The 22,547-nt window shown below is 42.9% G+C and overlaps 1 protein-coding gene across 4 annotated transcripts in view; it reads right to left on the bottom strand.

The window, feature by feature from the left end:
• LRRC28 (leucine rich repeat containing 28) overlaps nt 1-22,547 on the bottom strand; it is an 84,432-nt gene that overhangs the window by 40,592 nt on the left and 21,293 nt on the right. For 3 of the 4 annotated variants that reach the window (XM_073568779.1, XM_073568781.1, XM_073568778.1), the window contains exons 2-3: nt 6,522-6,743; nt 6,029-6,069 (exon numbers count right to left, since the gene is read on the bottom strand). In XM_073568779.1, the coding sequence (XP_073424880.1) occupies nt 6,029-6,069; nt 6,522-6,725 (245 nt within the window). In that variant the 5' untranslated portion in view covers nt 6,726-6,743. Of the gene's footprint in view, nt 1-6,028; nt 6,070-6,521; nt 6,744-10,864; nt 10,886-22,547 lie in introns of those variants that run through there. The other variant, XM_073568780.1, reaches the window with a different exon arrangement.

The raw sequence follows: 22,547 nt of genomic DNA, 5'->3' as shown, positions 1-22,547 counted from the left end.
TTCGCTGTGGAGGCCTGCCAAAAGTGGGGTATCACTGGTGGGGGTATGAGGCACAGGAAGTGGCTCTAATCCCGGCAAGTCAGCGGAAGGGTGAGACTTTGTAATTTACACCATCTTGGGTATTTGCTGGGACTGTTCTATATGCTATTGTGTGTTGGTGGTTCAATAAGTTAATGCCACACTGTTTTATCCTCACCCTGTGTTGTCTGAGTAGTGTTTTGCCCACGGGGAGAGAGAGCAGGCGTTCAGTTGTATGAGCCCTGGTCCGTGCAGCCTTTCTAAAGACAGCCAGGAGAGACGACATGACAAAAGAAGAAAAATTTTACAAAAGGCCAAGGTATAAAATAAAAAATAAAAATTTTATTAGATATATTTAACCCCTTCGCACCCGAGTCTGTTTTTGCCTTCGTGACCGGGCCAATTTTTTCAATTCTGACCAGTGTCACTTTATGAGGTCATAACTCTAGAACGCTTCAACGGATCCTGCTGATTCTGACATTGTTTTCTCGTGCCATATTGTACTTCATGATGGTGGTAAAATTTGTTAGATATGAACTGCGCTTATTTGTTAAAAAAAAAAAATCGAAATTTGGCGAAAATTTAGAAAATTTTGCAATTTTCAAACTTTTAATTTTTATGCCCTTAAATCAGAGCGTCATATCGCACAAAATAGTTAATAAATAACATTTCCCACATGCCTAGTTTACATCTGCACAATTTTGGAAGCATAATTTTTTTTCTTTAGGAAGTTATAAGGGTTAAAAGTTGACCAGTGATTTCTCATTTTTACAACAAAATTTACAACACCATTTTTTGGGGGACCACCTCACATTTGAAGTGAGTTTGAGGGGTCAATATGACAGAAAATACCCAAAAGTGACACCATTCTAAAAACTTCACCTCTCAATGTACTCAAAACCACATTCAAGAAGTTTATTAACCCTTCAGGTGCTTCACATGAATGAATGGAATGTGTAAGGAAAAAATAAACATTTAACTTTTTTTCACAAACATTTTACTTCAGAACCATTTTTTTTTATTTTCACAAGTGTAAAAAGAGAAAATGAACCACAAAATTTTTTGTGCAATTTCTCCCGAATACGCCGATACCCCGCATGTGGGGCTAAACCACTGTTTGAGCACACGGCAGAGCTCAGAACAGAAGGCGTGCCGTTTGAGTTTTTCAATGCAGAATTGGCAGGAATTGAGATCGGATGCCATGTCGCATTTGGAGAGCCCCTGATGTACCTAAACAGTGGAAACCCCCCACAAGTGACCCCATTTTGGAAACTAGACCCCTTAAAGAACTTATCTAGATGTGTTGTGAACAGTTTGAACCCCCAAGTGCTTCACAGAAGTTTATAACGTAGAGCCATGAAAATAAAAAATCATTTTTTTTCCACAAAATGGCCTTTTAGCCCCCAATTTTTATTTTCACAAGGGTAACAGGAGAAATTGGACCCCAAAAGTTGTTGTCCAATTTGTCCTGAGTACGCTGATACCCCATATGTGGAAGAAAACTACTGTTTGGGCACACGGTGGGGCTCGGAAGGGAAGTAGTGACGTTCTGGAATGCAGACTTTGATGGAATGGTCTGCGGGTGTCATGTTGCGTTTGCAGAGCCCCTGATGTACCTAAACAGTGGAAACCCCCCACAAATGACCCCATTTTGGAAACTAGACCCCACAAGGAAGTTATCTAGATGTGTGGTGAGCACTTTGAACCCCAAGTGTTTCACTAAAGTTTATAATGTAGAGCCGTGAAAATAAAAAAAATCATTTTTTTTCCACAAAAATGATCTTTTAGCCCCCAATTTTTATTTTCACAAGGGTAACAGGAGAAATTGGACCCTAAGAGTTGTTGTCCAATTTGTCCTGAGTACGCTGGTACCCCATATTTGGGAGAAAACTACTGTTTGGGCACACGTCGGGGCTCGGAAGGGAAGTAGTGACGTTCTGAAATGCAGACTTTGATGGAATGGTCTGCGGGCGTCATGTTGCATTTACAGAGCCCCTGATGTACCTAAACAGTGGAAACCCCCAATTCTAATTCCAACCCTAACCCCAACACACCCCTAACCCTAATCCCAACCCTAACCATAACCCTAACCACAAACCTAACATCAACACACCCATAACCCTAATCCCAGCCCTAGCTCTAAGCCTAGCCCTAACCCTAGCCCTAACCCTAACCTGCGTGCCTGCTTTTCTTTTTCTTTACTTTTTTTTTCTTTTTGTGACAAGATCGCTGCCCTGCGATCTGACTCATAGTAACGCCACTTCTCCTCTGATCTCACACTGACAGATGATCAGAGGAGAAGCAGCGTTACTATGTGACAAGATCGCTGTCTGGCACATAGTAACGCGACTTCTCCTCTGATCTCACACTGACAGATGATCAGAGGAGAAGCAGCGTTACTGTGACAAGATCCCTGCCTGGCACAGCTGTGCCAGGCAGCGATCAGCTGTGCCAGGCAGCGATCTTGTCACACAGTAACGCTGCTTCTCCTCTGATCATCTGTCAGTGTGAGATCAGAGGAGAAGTCGCGTTACTATGTGCCAGACAGCGATCTTGTCACATAGTAACGCCACTTCTCCTCTGATCTCACACTGACAGATGATCAGAGGAGAAGCAGCGTTACTATGTGACAAGATCGCTGTCTGGCACATAGTAACGCGACTTCTCCTCTGATCTCACACTGACAGATGATCAGAGGAGAAGCAGCGTTACTGTGACAAGATCCCTGCCTGGCACAGCTGTGCCAGGCAGCGATCAGCTGTGCCAGGCAGCGATCTTGTCACACAGTAACGCTGCTTCTCCTCTGATCATCTGTCAGTGTGAGATCAGAGGAGAGGTCGCATTACAATGAGTGAGATCGCCGGGAAACAAGCAGCTTTCCCAGCGATCGCTCCCATTGGCTGCTGTGACGCTGACATCATCAGGACCTGAACCAATCAGGTCTCGATGACGTCGGGGGTCCCAGCATGCATTGTGCACCGGGATCCCCGCGTTATAAGGTATGTGGGGGTCCCGGGGGGCACAAAACCGCCGACAGTAGATAAACGTCGGCGCTGCACAAAGCCAGCAAGCGCCAACGTTTATCTACTGTGGGCGGTCGGGAAGCGGTTAAAAACAATATATAAAAGAAAGAGCACTGCAGGTTACTGAAGAAAAAAAGTGGGCACACCCAGATGATGTAAAGCATTAACTATTACTCAAATGATTGATTCTTTAATAGTGACCTACTATTTCAGATAAGGAACACCTTACTGTAGGTTTAAACCGTTGTCTGGATAATGTATAATATTAAGATGTGAGTTCAGATGAGTGAGAAGGAGTAAAAACCCTTCATCACTGGGAGAATTCTTCTATTTATGCACTTTTATTTTTCTTTCCCTTTTTTCCAAGAGCCATAACTTTTTTTTTTTGTTTTTTACTTTTCTGTCGACATAGCTGTAAAAGGGCTTGTTTTCTGAAGGCCAAGTTGTGTGTTTGAATCACACAAATGATTTTACCATATAATGTAATGAAAAACGGGTTAAATTATTCTATATCGGGTGAAATAGTGGATGGAAAAAACAATTCTTTTAAGGTTCTGTTTTTATAGTATTAAGGGTAAAAATGACCTGATAACCTGAGTCTCCAGGGCAGTACCATTACGGCAACACCAAACTTGTATAGGGGTTTTTTCACATATTTTACTGAGTAAACAAATTCACAATTTAGGGATGTTTTTATTTTTGGTACATACAATGTTCTGATTGCCAGGGTCACGGGAGGCTGTGGGGAGATCATTGTGGAGATGGTCGCCCAAACGCATGTCCTACTGAGCTAGAGAGTAGCATTTCAGTGGTTAAACAGCTCTATTCACGAATATTAAAGGCAGGTACTGGCTGTATAACACAGCCGTCACTCACCATGTGGACTCCTGAGCCCGCTCCATACAGGTGCTCCAAATATACAGCAAACACACTGGGCAAATGTTGGGAGGGATTAAAGTCTATGAGTTATGTGCAACCTTGGGAGCAGTCTCAGAAAACAGAACAAATTAGGAAACAATGGCAACCATCCATCACAATTGAGGTAGGCCGCACTGCAACACCAAAGGAAGTCATTACATGCAATGATGAAGACAATGCCGCAATCTCAATGTCGCGTGGCACAATGTCACCGTGTAGCCCTAGATACACATTAGAATTGCTGCTTTAGTAACACTTTCATCCATCATAGAGCACAATGACAAAAATGCCAAGACTGAGCCGCTGCGATCTTCTAGCATTTCAATGATGAGGAATAATGAAGCTTGCAACCATATCTTTAAGGGGAACCTGTCACCATGTTTTCCCTATATAAATAATATCCATCACCTTTGTGCTGTCTAGTCTAGCACGCCAGCAACACCTTTATGAGAGCCTGGCTGGCCGGCAAACCTAAGAAAATACCTTATACAATTGTGCCGGTCCATATACTAATCAGAGCTGAGCGATCCGATGGGTATCTGTAGACTGTGCTAGGTGACTCCTCTGTCCCCACAGTCTCCGTTGCTCTTGCTTCGATTGACGCGGCTGCTGTCATCCACACAGCGTTTTGACAGCAACTCCTGTTCCCTACTGTGCAGGCAAGAGAGTTGAACGGACTCCGTGGGTGATGCAGAAGTCAGACACGTCAATCAAGACTGGAGAGATGGTGAATAAGGGAACAAAGGAGGCACCGATCACAGTCTGGAGACACCGGGGACAGAGGAGGCGCTGATTAGAATATAGAAAAAGAATATAAAAGGCACTTTCTTACGCATGTGAGGTAGCTGGACCCTTATGAAGAGGTTGCAGGGATACTTTTCTAGACATCTGAAAGGTGGTGGATACAGTTTATATCTGGAAAATCCGGTAACAGGTCGCCTTTATGTTTTTTAGTCAGTAAATCAATGAGATTGACACAAGGACTTTACCGCCCTCCAGTGGATACAATGGAATAAAACAGTTAATATGAGAGGAGCACACTAAAGTGTCCTTCAAATATACTATATTGGCACTTTTACCACAATAATACACACTCAAGGGCAATAGGATGTAACTAATAGCCCAAAAAATGAAGCAATCCAATCAATATTATGTAATAAAATCACACAATTTTTATTTGATGAAACAAAAATTAAAAAGACTACATATCATTTTACATAATATACCCCAAGGGGGAATTGCACAGCCCAAGATACTATAATCAAAACAATAAGTGTACATACACAACCATCAAATACCTCATACAATTGCTATAATCCTCATAATTCTCAGTATAAAAAAACTATCAAGGGTTGACATTACTGAATTTAGTTATATCAGTGCCAAACTGACCCCAGAAGGTCTATTACATAGCATCTACAATATCAGTTGCTTCCCCAGAGATAATAACAGCATATCCTGAAATAATCATAGCTAGAAAGCATAAAATAATGCCAGTGTCTAAATAGCCTGAACAAGTTACCGCATAAAAGCACAGCACCACGATTACCGTCACACCTCGGCTAAGGTAATTAGGATCTATACCGATATTGCTTTTATGCGGTAACTTGTTCAGGCTATTTAGACACTGGCATTATGCTTTCTAGCTATGATTATTTCAGGATATGCTGTTATTATCTCTGGGGAAGCAACTGATATTGTAGATGCTATTTAATAGACCTTCTCGGGTCAGTTTGGCACTCATATAACTAAATTCAGTAATGTCAACCCTTGATAGTTTTTTTATAGTGAGAATTATGAGGATTATAGCAATTGTATGAGGTATTTGATGGCTATTTATTGTGTCATGTATGTACACTTATTGTTCTGATTATAGTATCTTGGGCTGTGCAATTTCCCCTTGGGGTATATTATGTAAAATGATATGTAGTCTTTTTAATTTTTGTTTCATCAAATAAAAATTGCGTGATTTTATTACATAATATTGATTGGATCGCTTCATTTTTTGGGCTATTAGTTACATCCTATTGCCCTTGAGTGTGTATTAATATGAGAGGAGACCTACTTACAGTTCAACAAGATTTGGGAGCTTCTGGGCAAGATTTTCCGGCTGCAAAATAAAAACAAAAGAACAAAAAAAAAAAAACACATTATACAACTGTATATACCAAGATGAAAGCTGTGCATTTTTGTTAATCCTGGAAGGTCCCAATTCAATGTCCTCTCATTTCTTAAGGTGCCAATATATTCAGGAGGTGAGCAGTACAGGCACATTAATATACTATTCAGCGGCTATCAGAGAAGGATGAGGAGCACTAGTCTTATAAATTCAGTATCTGTGTCTATAGATTCTGTGTCTCTGTGCAGAAATCTTGTAGAGAACTCCAGAGCGTGTCGGTGTTTGCAGCCTTCCTGACATTTCGGTGGGTATGGTGACATGTTAGGCTATGCCCACTTCTCATTTATGTATGCCAAATCATCTGACCTCCTGTTGGAACGTGGGTGGCATCTGGAAACTTGCTGCCCCGAATGACCCCACACGATTCATGTTCCTGTACTCACCAGTGTGGTCAGAGAATTGCGCTTCATGTAAAGTCTCTCCAGATACTGAAGTCCTTCATCTTTCAGCAGTTCTAGAGGAAAGTGGTTTAGGTTGCGGTAATTTAAGAAGAGATTCTTGTGTCTTTCCAGCTTGGCCACAGAGATGGTCTGGCAGAGTTCTGAAGCCATGTTTGGCTGGGGTCCATCCAACTGGACAAAGTGCATGTCAACATCTCAGATCATCTAGAAGGCAAGAAATTAAGTTAAGACATGGCATAAAAATATGGCAGGGTGTGCCCTTCATCCACTGGTAACCAGGTCATCAACATGATACATAAATTGGCCGGATTCTCACGAATAGGATCCCTCATGTGCTGAGAATATGGCTCTATAGTGCCCCCTGGCTCCAGCATTAAACACCATTGCAGCATGGTATGGAACTTGCTGTACCGTTTCCTGCAGTCTCACGGAAATTAATGAGGCAGTGGCCATATTCAGTCCATTCAAAGAGTGAACTTCAGAACTACATTCTTGGGATTATTGGGGTCCCATTGGTGGATCAGTGATAAGTGTTAACCTGGTACAACCCCTATAAGGTTGTCTCAGATCTGTTTTGTCACACTGTACTTAAGTAGACCACTATACAGTAAGGGCAAACTCATGTCTGCTGCTACATTTTCTGGCAGCAGATGAGAGACGGTAATTATCAAATCCCCCATTCCTCCAAACTAGGGCCATGGAATATCAAGATATTCATTGGCCCTTTGTTTCTCTTTATTCAACAGCCGCCAAAGAGATGCAGCAGCAGCACCATCAGCACCACCCCAAATGGAGCAGCATGCTGAACGGGAGGGGAGTCCAGAAGCAGATGAGAGACGGTAATTATCAAATCCCCCATTCCTCCAAACTAGGGCCATGGAATATCAAGATATTCATTGGCCCTTTGTTTCTCTTTATTCAACAGCCGCCAAAGAGATGCAGCAGCAGCAGCAGCAGCAGCAGAAATGGCATCACTGGCAGCAGCAATACCCACAGCCATGGAGTCTGGCCATCAACAGGACAGCACATCTTCTTCTGGGAGCCCTCCCTCGCATCGTCAGCGTTTGACGGTAAGTTTTTATTTCCAAAATCCATCATCTCTGTAATATATGTCTATTCATTGCCTTTTATTTCAAAACAGGAATCACAAGATGAAGAGGAGCTCCCAGAAGAAGAAGGAAGGGGTGGACAGACGCTTGGAGTGGGCTCACAATTCGTAAGTTTTTTGCATCAAACGCAGAAACACAACATCACACTACACACAACACATAGAAAACAATGTTCTGCAGACCACACACAGCAAACAAATGCCTACATCCAAACTCATAACATTTTTTGTTTTCTTCTCTAGTCTTCCCAATCTGGTGCTCGGCCAAGAGGTCCTCGCAGTGCCTCCCAGGGTCGTCGGCGACAGCAACGCGGCGGTTACCAGCGTGTAAGTATAAATATTTTGGCTTTGTTTTTTTGCACTTTTTATTTCATTTCTTTTGTGGAGGCTAATTATGTTATTTTTGTCTTTTTCTTTAACAGCCTTCACAGCGTGCTCCCGACTCTGATGGTGAGGATGGAGGGATTGATGTGGACCGCCTCATCGATCTCGTCAGAGAAAGGGAGCCGCTCTGGAATATGGCTGACCGCCGCCACGCTGACCTGATCATTACCCGACGACTCTGGGAGGAAATCTGTTCTCTCCTTGTGGACCGCTGGGAGGACCTCGAAGCTCGGGACCAGATTAAAGAGCGTAAGTATATACAGTAACGGTTGCTTGATGTAAACCAGTGTTTCCCGAACTCCAGTCCTCGTGGTCCCCACGGATCATGTGTTCAGGATTTCTATTTACTATTGAAATCCTGAAAACATGACCCCTGGGGACCATGAGGACTGGAGTTTGTGAAACACTGATGTTGTATACTAACCACTCCTTTCTCGTTTCAGGGAACAGAATTGTGAATCGGTGGCGGTCTGTGAGGGATCGTTTCAAGAAGGAGTTCAATAAAGAGATGCGGGCCCCGAGTGGATCTGGAGGACGCAGGAGCAAGTACAAGTACGCAGAAGCCCTGTCGTTCCTCCGGGAAACAATGCTCACCAGAAGGTAAATATTACACACCACATGTGAAAAAAATGTTAGATGTAACTTTTTTTTTTCAGCCAGGGCCATACCATGTCAGTATTTTAATTGTTTTTTTTTCTCTTTATTCCACAGCACGGTGAGCAGCACTCGGGAGCCTGCACGATTGGACCCTTCTGAGGCGATCCCTGAGGAGACCGGCACCGAGGGACACTTCGACCGCCCCGGTACATCTGCACCTTCCCTGCCTTCCCACACATTCGACCCATCTGTCCCATCCACCAGCACAGGAGCATCGTGGCCGCCTACATTACATGAAGCTGCTGGTGAGGAGATCGCTTTCCCTTTACCCCACCCTTCTGCCCCTGCCGCCTCTAGTACACCTGTGGGTACTGGGCGACAGCGGCAGAGGGGTCAGGAAAAGAGTTATGCGCAAGAGTTATTGCATCTGAATGCATCTTTCCAGAACTGTCTCAAAGTCTTGTCAGAGCAAATCTCCGCAGGCTTTCAGCAGATCAACTCCAGCATTCTGGAGGTGAAGACACTTCTGCAAACCATGCATTCAGAAGCAAGATCTTCGCCAAACCACACCTTTTTCAGGTCTGTTGTGGAGCGCATGGAAACGCTCTCTCCTGCCCAGCAGATGCATGTAATGCATTCGTGCCACGGTGCTCTACAGCAGGTTACCTCCCAACCTCCACCTCCCACCACTGTAGTTCATCCACCTGCACCCCCTCCAGCCACTTTCCATCCTCCCCCTCCTATTACATCTGCACCCCCTCCAGCCACTTTTCATCCTCCCCCTCCTACTACATACCAGCAACCTCCCCAGTACCAGCAACCTCCCCAGTACCAGTCATCTCCCCACTTCCAGCAACCTGCCCCGTACCAAACTCCTTCCCCGTACCAAACTCCTTCCCCGTACCAAACTCCTTCCCCATACAACTTTCCATCAACATCATCTGCTCCTACAGTCCCTGCCCAACCCTCCACTCCACCGCCCACCACCTCTTCTGCCTCCCACATGTCCACCCATTCTGTAGTTTTTTCCACACCTTCACCTCTAACTGTTCCTTCCCCACCAAGATCCCAGTCCTCTCTCCACACACCCAGTGTCGAAGTGTCCCGCAGCCCCTCCAGCAGTATTTCCACCCCACAGTACACAGAATTGTAATGTGTGTTTTTTGTAATAAAAATGCCCATTGGGTTTAAAACCTTTCTAAAAAAGTTTTTTTGCACTTTAAAAACATTCTACAAAAAAAAAAAAAATTTAAATAAAAGTTAAATTATCGTTTCACAATGGTTGTCTGTCATTTCTTTCTGCGGCGAACTATGTTTTAAAAAAAGGTTAAATACAGGGTATTTCAAAGGTAAAAAGGTATTCAAAACCAGGTATAACTGTGGGTAAATTTTAGCTTTTTGCCACAGTTGTGTTCCTGGTTGTGTTTGAAGCAAAGTATTTCACTTAAAAAGTTGTGTTTATTGTTGGTGATTTCCTACCAATGTACACAACTTTTGTTAAAAGGTGAAATACTTTGCATAAAACACAACCAGGTACACACCTGTGGCCTAAAGGTAAAAATAGTAAGACCATGACAAGATAGCCAACTTTGGTTGGCAAAGGTATATACTGTTGGTCCAGAAGGTACACAAGTTTAGGGCAAAAATCTCTCACACTCTGTCATCCCAGTGTACTCTGCCTTGAGGTGACATAAAGTATAGTGGAAAATTGTCCCTGAAACCGTCACAGAACTTCTAGTGGTAATATTTCCAATGACAACATCCATCTTCGCCAGTAACTTGCTCTTCTCTCCAACCTGCACTTTCTTCTCTACAACCTGTCAAAGAAGGGCTGTAGGAACATGCTATATCTAGTTTTCCAGTAGCCAATCCCGTTCGGAAGGCCACAAGGGTCAATTTTAAAAACCGGATCCGGCGTAATCCGTCGAAAAACGGATAGAAAAACGGATGAACCGGATGAGACGGATCCGGTTTTGTCTGTCAAGAAAAAGACGGATCCGGCAGAAAACCGGATCCGTCACATCCGGTTTTACTAAACATTTGCCGCATCCGGCGTTCCGGCACGACGCCGGATCGCGCCTGACGCCGAAAACCTGATGTGTGAAAGTAGCCTTAAAAAGACACTGAGACAATTTCCAGGGTTCTTATAAGTCTTCCTAAACACTAAAGAGTTATGGGTTAATCCCATCTCCAAGATCCTATTGCAATATGTAGTAAGAATAATATTAGAAAACACCTCTAATTAGAAGTGTAGTATAGTTCTTCTAAGGGCTCACACTCATCAGTGTAAATAAAATCGCTCCAATGCTGTTCCTGAAAAGAAGAATGAGAGTCATGCGAGTGAAGTGAGTTTTTTTTAAGGAGCAATCATTTGACAGTCGTATATAATGCGTTTTTAACATTTTAACATCAGCTTTCACAGAGAATTACTGTGTCATTTCAAGCTAGTTTTCTGAGTAATAAAACAATGTTATATACAGAAATAGATAATCAGTGCTTTACTTGTGTAGTTTTTTGTACTTGTATTTATTTCAAAATTAAATAAAAGAAAAAAATGGAGTGGGATCCCTCTAATTTTTATTAACCAGCTGAGGGAAAGCAGACAGCTGAGAGCTGGTCTTAATAGACAGAGAAGTAGGTAATAAACATGGAACTTTTCAGGCTATTAATATCAGCCAACAGCTATCTACTTTGCCTTTACTGGTTATTGACAAAGGGTGCTCCCCCCAAAAAAGTGACGTGGGGTACCCCCTATTATTAATAATCAGCAAAGGCTAGTCAGACAGCGGTGGGCTGATATTAATAGCCTAGGAAGTAGCCATGGATATTGGCCCCCTACCAGATTAAGAACATCAGCCAATTAGATCAGACATTAGATGTGCCAATTCTGGCACTTAGCCTCTGCTCTTCCCACTTGCTCTGGTGGGGTGGCAAGGGGGGTAATAGTATTGGGGTTAATGTCAGCTGACACAAGGCCCATGGGTTAGTAATGGAGAGGTGTCTATAAGACACCCCATTACTAACCCCACAGTCAAAGGTAACAAAGAGAAACACAAAGTAAAGTCCTTTATTTGAAGTAAAAACTCCCCAATCCTCTTTTACCCATTTATTAATATAAAAATAAAAACACAAATTAATCCTCACCAGTCCACAGATAATCCCTATGTGATGCTGTCTCACAAAGAACTCCAGCCGGATGGTTTGTTGAGCGGTGGCATGATTCAACAGCTCAGCAAGCCAGCCAGAACACACTGAGATAGCAACATGAGAACATTCATGCAGTGTCTAGCAATGACATGAGTAAGGTCACCGGAGTTCATAGCCAATGGACCCCGGTCACCTTACTGACGTCACCACTCACATTGTGAGAATTTTATCTGTTTGTCTTTATTACATTTTACTATGGGGTTAGTAATGGGGGTGTCTTATAGACACCTCCCCTTTACTAAACCCCTGGGTTCCATGTCAGCTGACATCAAACTCAATACTATTACCCCACGTGCCACCGCTCCAGGGCACATGGGAAGAGCAGAGGCTAAGTGCCAGAATTGTTGTATCTAATGGATGCGCCATTTCTGGGGTGGCTGATGTTCTTAGCATGGAAGTGGGCCAATATCCATGGCCCCTTCCTAGGTTAATAATATCAGCCTGCAGCTGTCTGTATAGCCTTTGCTGGATATTAAAAATAGCGGGACCCCATGCCATATTTTTTTGATCACCTCTTCTAAATAACCAGTAAAGGCAAAGTAGACAGCTGTGAGCTGATATTAATAGCATGGGAAGCTCCATGTTTATTACTCCCTTCCCAAGCTATTAAGATCAGCTCTCAGCTGTTTGCTTTACATCAGCTGGTTAACAAAAATTAGGGGGACTTATTCTCACTTATTCGCACACTGATAGCTACCCGATAATTCTACACCCGGAGAAATTCTCCTAAGGAAGACAAAACCTGATTTTTACTTTTTAATATTCAGGCTTCAGGTTTATTAACCTTTTGGATTGACCGACAGCGCAGTAGTTGTTCAGTAATAAATTTAATCATCAAACATACAAATTACCTAATAGTTCTGCACACAATGTAGAATAAACATTTTGTTATACCTATTCTATGTTGTCTAAACCTTTGAAATGTCCTATACTCAGGCATTTCTAATAGTCTTAAAAATACAGTAAAAATCTCTTTATTTGGTTCCACACTAAATCCCAATGACAGGTACATGGAGCTCAAGCGACATGGTAATCAGATGATTGTCATCAGAGAACTTGTCTGTAAAATCAAGCAACTTTGCTATTTACCTCTGTCTGTTCCCAATGATTTTTAGTGTAATAATGTACTGCTCGTGGCCTAGGTTACTCACCACGTCTCCATCGGAGGTGGCCAGTTTCCTAGGCAAAGAGCGGGCACTACACAGCATGCAAGCACAGCTCAGAAGTTGGCAGGATTGTGGGATCTGACTACCTTCGGTGCCCCTGCGCTACTATGATGTTAAGGAGCCAAAGCTGTGCTTACTAGCAGCATCAGGGAGCAACCATGTCGCTGGCCTGAACTGTCAATCTTCAGGAACATACTACCTCTTGTCAAGCAGAAGGCTTCTCAAGAAAGATAATACATCCCTTTTAAATGATTTTTGGGGTTATTAGATTACTCACCTTCCAGCAATTACTTTTTTTTTTTTCTTAGAAAAATCTCAATCACATCAGAAAAGTTGATCCATCATTTTAATCACAGAGTACCACAAGATTGACAAAAATTGGAGGTTATATTTCAGGATCAGTACTGGTACCAGCAGATAAACTTCTATATCAGGTCATGTTGGCTTATTGTGAATTCAAAATCCCTCCAAACAGAGATCATCTCCTACATGGAAAGCTTGAAAAACTATTTCAGAAATTCCTTTCTTTTATATGTAACCAGGATAAACCAGCAACAGGTAAAGGGAATAACACTTTGGCCCATCATTCCTGATGATTGTTTGTCCCAAAAAGCTGTGCTCGTAGCAGTTTACAGATCACCAGCCAACAAGTCAGAGGCTGCTATCAGATGTCGAAATCGGATCATAGCTGAGGAAACAGGTGCAGGTTACAATATTGTGACCGTGAGTCAGTCCACATCAATGCTAAAGCGAGATGGGACCTGTCATGAAGAGACCATCAATCTCCAGCCTCCAAGTAATGTTACAGAACACGCCTGACACTGCCACAGAAAGACGCTTGTAACTGCCCGAAATGCGTTTCACAAAAATACCTGCTGATGTGCATGGATCCCAAATACAGTGCTTATGTTACCCTATAAGATAGATATAAAGGTATGTTCACACAGAGGGGTTTTACAGGAGGATTTTTCTGGTTGACTAATCCATGTAAAAACTATAACAACTTTTTGGCCTTTTTTCTGCTTTGTGGGTCATTTTTCTGCCTTTATTGATTCAGTTATTAGCGTACACAGAACAACTGAGTTTGGGGTACATTTTAGTTTGAGATCTCTTAGGTAATAGTCTGCGGACCCATTATTTGAGGCTATTGTGCTATTGTGTTATTAGGAGTCGTTTGTTAAAGGGGCGAGAAACGCGTAGAGACATTAAAGGCTTTGGGATGGTATATGCGTCATATATTTTCTATTTAATCTAAGAAGATTGAAGTGCACGTGTTTTAGCCAGTGCTTGATTTTATGTGTCGGTCATGTACCTAAGTGTAAGGGGTAACGTTTCTCCTTGTGGAGAGTAACATACCGCCTCTGGCATGCCAAGGTAAGGAGGCTTATTTGCTGTGCAATGCTCCACTGGGAAGTTAAATATGAAAATTGCCTCTTCAGAGAGGAAGAAGACTTGAATTCTATAGCACCATCTGTTGGAAGCAGCGATCCTACAAGTCACTATCGACCCTATAACAAGTAAAAAGTCAGAGAGCCACGCTGAGTCCGCAGCTGTGTGTTCATTTAGGCTAATTGCACACGTACCGGAACTCTCGCGGAAATTACCGCTAGAGTTCCGGAATTCCAGTCCGCGGGAAAATCGCATTTTAAATTCCTGCGATTTTCCCGCGGAAAAACTAGCATTTTGCAAGCGTATTTAGCTTGCAAAATGCTAGCGTTTTCCAAGCGATCTGTAGCATCACTTGGAGAACTGACTGACAGGTTGGTCACACTCGTCAAACATAGTGTTTAACGAGTGTGACCAACTTTTTACTACTGAGGCCGCCTATGCAGCATCAGTAGTAAAAGATAAAATGTAAAATCCTTTGTGAAAATGCCCGCGATGACGTCCGTTCTCGCGGGATCGCGATGTCTCGCGGTCTTTCGCGATGACGTCGCGCGAATGACCGCGAGACTTCGCGATCCCGCGAGAACGGACGCCATCGTGGGTATTTTCGCAAAGGCTTACTGGGAACGAGAGCGTGGAGAGAAGCGGGAAGGCTGCGCGGGACGCCGGAAGGTAAGAATATCAATATTTTTTATTTTAAATTCTATTTTTTACAGGGATATGGTACCCAAAGCCCGGAGGACAGTCTCCTCTCCTCCGGACCGTGGGTACCATCCGCAAATGTTCTGCTTACTTTCCGCATGGTGTGCACAGCCACATGCTGGAAGTAGGCGGAACAATGCATTCCTATGGGTGCGGGATCGCCGCGATTCCGCAAATTAATGAGCATGCTGCGGTTTTTACCGGGAAGCGATTCCGCCGCGGTAAAAACCGCAGCATTAGCAAAGCATTGCGGAATCCCATAGGAATGCATGGGATGCTTATTTTTCGCGTTTTCGCGGCAAAATCGCGCGGTTAAAACCGCCGCGGAAACGCGGAAAAAAACCGCCACGTGTGAACTCAGCCTTATAATACAACTATTGGATTAGTAATGGACAGGTTTCTTATAGACGCCTCTCCATTACTAAGCTGTGGGCTTGATGTCATAAGATAATACAAAGGTGACATCAACCTCACAAACATGATCCCCACTTGCCACAGGGAAAGTGGGAAGAGCCGGGCAAGCCTTTTCTGGGCGGCTGCTATTTTTAGGCTGGGGGGGGCAGTATAAATGGCCCCTTACCAGCCTGAGAATACCAGCCCCCAGCTGTCACCTTTAGCAAGGTTCATTGTCAAAAATGGGGGGGGGGACCCCGAGCCAGTTTTTAAAATGATTTATTTAAATAATTAAAAAAAATGGCGTGGGGGCCCCTCTATTCTTGATAACTAGCCTTTCTAAAGCTGACAGCTGAGGGTTGCAGTTCTCAACTGTCAGTTTTGCCTGGCTGGTTATCAAAAATACAAGGGAACCCATGACGTTTGTCTTTTTTTAAATTATTTATTTAGAGCGTAGGCACTGGCTGATGGTTACTGCCATCAGCTGCGGCCTGCTCTCGCTGTTATTAGTGGAAGCAGGTGTAGGCTGATGGGAGCAGTAAATTCGCAGTATTGAAAAAATATCCTTGGAGTTTGACAAAAAGCTCACAGAGAAAACTCCAGTTAACGTGATACAATATAAAAAATAACTTTTATTTTGTTAGTCTTAAAAAGTTTATATAGACACAAGTAAATTACACAGAATACCATCACCAACTTAAAACGGAGACATGAGATTGAGGAGCCAGGGGAGGTGTCTGCCCCTGCTCTATTGCTGTGCAGCCCTACCCGCCAGCTGAGGTTGGCACCCTATTCCTGCGCAGTGGCTCTCCCTTCTACCTTTGCTAATCCCTGATTGGGAACAGGAAAAAAGATGCACTGAGAATTGTCAGTTATACTATCGGTAGAAGATTTTATGAAAGAGCTGGTCAATTTTCTAGGGAGAAGGGAAACTAGGTGATGATATATTGAAAGGAGGCATCTATGAAATACATCAAAAAAGTATATACTCTCCCTAAAATGCAGGCCCTACCTAACAGCGGAGACTGGCACCCTATTATGAAACGAAGTTGGCGCCCCTGCTACCCAACTGCTATCCCTTGTAGCCCTAATGCAGTGTTCCCCAACTTCGGTTCCTCAGGAGCCACCAACGGGTCATGTTTTTAGGATTTCTTTAGTATTGCCCAGGTGATGGAATTCTTGCCCGTCCAGAATGTAATTATCACCTGGCAATACTAAGGAAATCCTGAAAACACGACCTGTTGGTGGCTCTTGAGGACCGGAGTTGGGGAACACGGCTAGTAATGTATTAAATGGACTATGTCGGACTGGATAGTATTATACTTTGGTTTATAATTTTATTTTTGTTGCAGGAGACGAGGGCGTCGAGGATTAGGTGTTCAGTAAGTATGGTTAATTAAGATTCAATAAAGAAGTATGTGTGATTATTTCAAATAAAGGACTTTATTCTGGCTGTGGGTCTATTTGCCAAATACAGTAGGGAAAAGAGTATTTAATCAGCCACCAATTGTACAAGTTCTCCCACTTAAAAAGATGAGAGAGGCCTGTAACTGACAAATCCAGAAAATCACCTTGTCCGATTTGGCAGCAAGATTTATTTTGCAAATTATGGTGGAAAATAAGTATTTGGTCATAAACAAAAGTTCATCTCAATATTTTGTTGTATATCCTTTGTTGGCAATGACAGAGGTCAAACGTTTTCTGTAAGTCTTGACAAGGTTGGCACACACTGCTGGTGTTATGTTGCCCTATTCCTCCATGCAGATCTCCTCTAGAGCAGTGATGTTTTGGGCCTGTCGCTGGGCAACACGGACTTTTGAAATCCCTCCAAAGGTTTTCTATGAGGTTGAGATCTGGAGATTGGCTAGGCCACTCCAGAACCTTCATATGCTTCTTACGAAGCCACGCCTTCTTTGCCCTGGCGGTGTGTTTGGAAACAATACCATGCTGAAAAACCCATCCACGATTCGTCTTCAATGCCTTTGCTGATGATGGAAGGAGATTTGATCTCAAAATCTCATGATAGATCGGCCCATTCATTCTTTCATGAACACGGATCAGTCGTCCTAGTCCCTTTGCAGAGAAATAGCCCCAAAGCATGATGTTGCCACCGCCATGCTTCACAGTAGGTATGGTGTTCTTTGGATGCAACTCACCATTTTGTTTCCTCCAAACACAACGAGTTTTGTTTCTACCAAACAGTTCCACTTTAGTTTCATCATACCATATGACATTCTCCCAATACTCTTCTGGATAATCCAAATGTTCTCTAACAAACTTCAGACGGGCTCGGACATGTACTGGATTAAGCAGGGGGACACGTCTGGCACTACAGGATCTGAGTCCCTGGCGGCGTAGTGTGTTACTGATGGTAGCCTGTTATGGTGGTCCCAGCTCTATGCAGGTCATTCACTACGTCCCCACGTGTGGTTCTGGGATTTTTGCTCACCATTCTTGTGATCATTTTGACCCCACGGGGTGAGATCTTGTGTGGAGCCCCAGATCGAGGGAGAATAACAGTGGTCTTATATATCTTCCATTTTCTTATTATTGCTCCCACAGTTGATTTAATCACACCAAGCTGCTTGCCTATCGCAGATTCAGTCTTCCCAGTCTGATGCAGAGCTACAATTTTGTTTCTGGTGTCCCTCGACAGCTCTTTGGTCTTCACCATAGTGGAGTTTGGAGTGTGACTGTTTGAGGTTGTGGACAGGTGTCTTTTATACTGATAACAAGGTCAAACAGGTGCCATTACTAGAGGTAATGAGTGGAGGACAGAAGAGTCTCTTAAAGAAGAAGTTACAGGTCTGTGAGAGAAAGAAATCTTGCATGTTTCTAGGTGACCAAATACTTTTTTTCCACCATAATTTGAAAAATAAATCTTGCCAAATCAGACAAGGTGATTTTCTGGATTTGTTTTTTCATATTGACTCTCATAATTATGGTCTACCTATGATGTAAATTACAGGCCTCTCTAATCTTTTTAAGTGGGAGAACTTGCACAATTGGTGGCTGACTAAATACTTTTTTTTTCGCCACTGTAAATATAGGATTAGTAATGGATAGGTGTCTTATAGACACCTTTCCATTACTAAGCCGTGGGCTTGATGTCACCTGACAATTCAAAGGTGACATCAACCTTACAAATATGAACCCCACTTGCCACCACTACAAGGCAAGTGGGAAGAGCGAGGCTAAGTGCCAGAATTGGCACATCTATAAGATGCGCCATTTCTGGGGCAGCTGAGAGCTGATGTTTTTAGCCTGGGGGGTGTGCCAATATACATGGCCCCTTCCCAGGCTATTAATATCAACCCGCACCTGTCTTCCTATCCTTTGTAGGTTTGATTCTATAGGGGGACCCCATGTCAATTTTTTTCTGGGGCTGCCCTGTAAACTAGCCAGTAAAGGCTAAGCAAATAGCTGCGGGCTGATATTAATAGCCTGGGAACCTTTATAGCTATTGGCTCCTTCCTATATTAACATCAGCCCTCAGCTTTCCCTCTGATGGCTATAAAAATTATGCGGGAGGCCTTGCAAATTTTTTTTTTACATTTTTTGAAAAATAAACAGATATTGCGTTTCACGCAAATTTTGTGTGTCTTTATTCAACTCTTTATGTACCGTTTTATTAATGAGGATATCTGGCTGACACCTGTTCATTACTAAACCACAGGCTTGGTAATTATATATATATATATATATATATATATATATATATACACACACACACACACAGCTCTGGCAAATTTAAGAGACCACTGCAAAATTTTCAGTTTGTCTGTTTTTTCTCATTATAGGTACATTTTTGAGTAAAATGTAAATTGTTCTTTTGTTCTATAAACTACTGACAACATGTCTTCGAATTTTCAAGCATTAAATTTTTTATTTCTTTTCAGAAAATGAGAAATGGTCAAAAGAACAAAAAAATGCAGTGCTTGCAGACCTCAAATAATGCTAAGAAAACAAGTTCATAATCATTTAGAAACAACAATACTAAAGTTTTAACTCACGAAGAGTTCAGAACTCAAAATTTTGTGGAATAACCATGAGTTTTAATCACAGCTTTCATGCATCTTGGCATGCTTTCCACCAGTCTTTTTCTAGCTTTACATAACTTGACCCCGGCCTATAGAAGACTGTTACGAACTGTTCTTGCTGTGCACTTCACCCCAGCAACCATTTGCCATTCCTTTTGTAGGTCACTTGATGTCATCCTGCGGTTGCTGAGTGACGTTTGAATAAGATGACGGTCATTCCGGTTAGTGGAGTGTCGTTTTCACCCTCTGCCAGTAGGTAGTTTTCTTGTCCCCAATGTCTGCTGCTTAACCTTGTTGTAAAGGATTGCCGTCTTAGAAATTTTAAGGATGGAGGAGGCAACATGACGCTCACTGTATCCCTCTGCTAGTAAAGTCAGAATTGAGCCCTTCTTTTCCTCTCTCAAGACTTTTCAACTCTTTTGGCATGGTTAAAAGTTATTTTTTCATTCCTATTACTTTTGGGATATCACTAGCACTTGTTTTGCCATCCAGCTTGTCCTATTTCAAGAGGATTGTGAACACCACAGCAGGGTTTTTTTTATACTTTCCTTCATTAAATAAGATTTGGTTCAGGTGATCACCTAATCAGAGACACATTAAGTAGAATGAGGTGTCCTCTGGTTGGAATTCAACCGACACTGGAACGGAATGGCTGTCAGACATGCAGAGAAGCTGATTTTTATAAAACTGTGCAGTGGTCTCTTAATTTTTGCCAAAGCTGTATATATATATATATATATATATATATATATATATTCCCTTATATTTGTTCTGTGTGTGTAAACATAATAAATTTGAACATGGTATGTAATGATGTTATGGTCTTCAATGGACAATGAAAAAGATGAGGTTGAACAAGGAAATTACATCACAATTCTTTTTTCTTTTTAAATAATATAACTTTATTCAGCTCCAAGGATTTACAAAAACGCATACAAAACCGCAACAAAAATGCATGGATTTCCCACTGCGTTTTCTGCCAAGAGATGCAGAAAGCGTGTAGAAATTTCTGCAAGCAAATCCGCAACATGCGCACATAGCCTTAAAGGGAATGTGATATTTAATATGAGGGCAGCATGAGGTCAGGGTTAAAACTCCAAATTCAACTATGTGTCACTTATCAAGCTGTGTACTTACAGTGAAGGTTTTATCACTAGGACATTATTATTGCTGTGATTAGCTGGTCACGTGCAACCACACCCAGCTCACTGTCTATAGACGTTGTACATATGTAGCCTGGTGTGGGTGGGGGCAACGTTCAGAGCTTTGCTTTATGTTACATCAATGAACTCTGATTGTGTCAGAACTGCTGCACCCTGTAGACTAAGTGACACATCGCTGGAATCAGGGTGTCTTTCCCATATTATGCTGGTCTCAGATGAGGTAGCAAAAACCTGCTGACAGATATCCTTTTGGCAGAACAAAACGTGAATTACGAGTGAGGATTAAAGAACTTACCGTATTTTTCGGATTATAAGACGCACTTTTGTTCCCCCAAATTTTGAGGGAAAGTGGGGGGTGCGTCTTATAATGCGAATCTGTGTGCTGCTGTGCTATAGAATAGGGGGGGCGGCTCTGGCGTGGTGTCAGGGGGCTGGGGTGGGCTGGCTTTTAAATTGTGAAAAGTTTATTCAGAGGGTCATTTATTATTCAACCCCTCAAACCACCAGAATTCTGTTTGGTTCCCCTAAAGTATTAAGAAGTATTTCAGGCACAAAGAACAATGAGCTTCACATGTTTGGATTAATTATCTCTTTTTCCAGCCTTTTCTGACTATTTAAGACCCTCCCCAAACTTGTGAACAGCACTCATACATGGTCAACATGGGAAAGACAAAGGAGCATTCCAAGGCCATCAGAGAAGATCGTGGAGGGTCACAAGGCTGGCAAGGGGTACAAAACCCTTTCCAAGGAGTTGGGCCTACCTGTCTCCACTGTTGGGAGCATCATCCGGAAGTGGAAGGCTTATGGAACTACTGTTAGCCTTCCACGGCCTGGACAGCCTTTGAAAGTTTCCTCCCGTGCCGAGGCCAGGCTTGTCCGAAGAGTCAAGGCTAACCCAAGGACAACAAGGAAGGAGCTCCGGGAAGATCTCATGGCAGTGGGGACATTGGTTTCAGTTAATACCATAAGTAACGTACTCCACCGCAATGGTCTCCGTTCCAGACGAGCCCGTAAGGTACCTTTACTTTCAAAGCGTCATGTCAAGGCTCGTCTACAGTTTGCTCATGATCACTTGGAGGACTCTGAGACAGACTGGTTCAAGGTTCTCTGGTCTGATGAGACCAAGATCGAGATCTTTGGTGCCAACCACACACGTGACGTTTGGAGACTGGATGGCACTGCATACGACCCCAAGAATACCATCCCTACAGTCAAGCATGGTGGTGGCAGCATCATGCTGTGGGGCTGTTTCTCAGCCAAGGGGCCTGGCCATCTGGTCCGCATCCATGGGAAGATGGATAGCACGGCCTACCTGGAGATTTTGGCCAAGAACCTCCGCTCCTCCATCAAGGATCTTAAGATGGGTCATCATTTCATCTTCCAACAAGACAACGACCCAAAGCACACAGCCAAGGAAACCAAGGCCTGGTTCAAGAGGCAAAAAAATCAAGGTGTTGGAGTGGCCTAGTCAGTCTCCTAACCTTAACCCAATTGAAAACTTGTGGAAGGAGCTCAAGATTAAAGTCCACATGAGACACCCAAAGAACCTAGATAACTTGGAGAAGATCTGCATGGAGGAGTGGGCCAAGATAACTCCAGAGACCTGTGCCGGCCTGATGAGGTCTTATAAAAGACGATTATTAGCTGTAATTGCAAACAAGGGTTATTCCACAAAATATTAAACCTAAGGGTTGAATAATAATTGACCCACACTTGTATGTTTAAAATTTATTAAAATTTAACTGAGCAACATAACTTTTTGGTTTGTAAGATTTATGCATCTGTTAATAAATCCTGCTCTTGTGTGAAGTTTGAAGGCTCTAACTTATTTGCATCTTATCAAACCTGCTAAATCTGCAGGG

Source organism: Dendrobates tinctorius, unplaced genomic scaffold, assembly GCF_039654945.1.
Source record: "Dendrobates tinctorius isolate UK_male_01 unplaced genomic scaffold, ASM3965494v1 ptg000022l, whole genome shotgun sequence".
Classification (NCBI taxonomy): Eukaryota; Metazoa; Chordata; class Amphibia; order Anura; family Dendrobatidae; genus Dendrobates; species Dendrobates tinctorius.
This window is presented reverse-complemented; position numbering and strand designations above follow the sequence as displayed.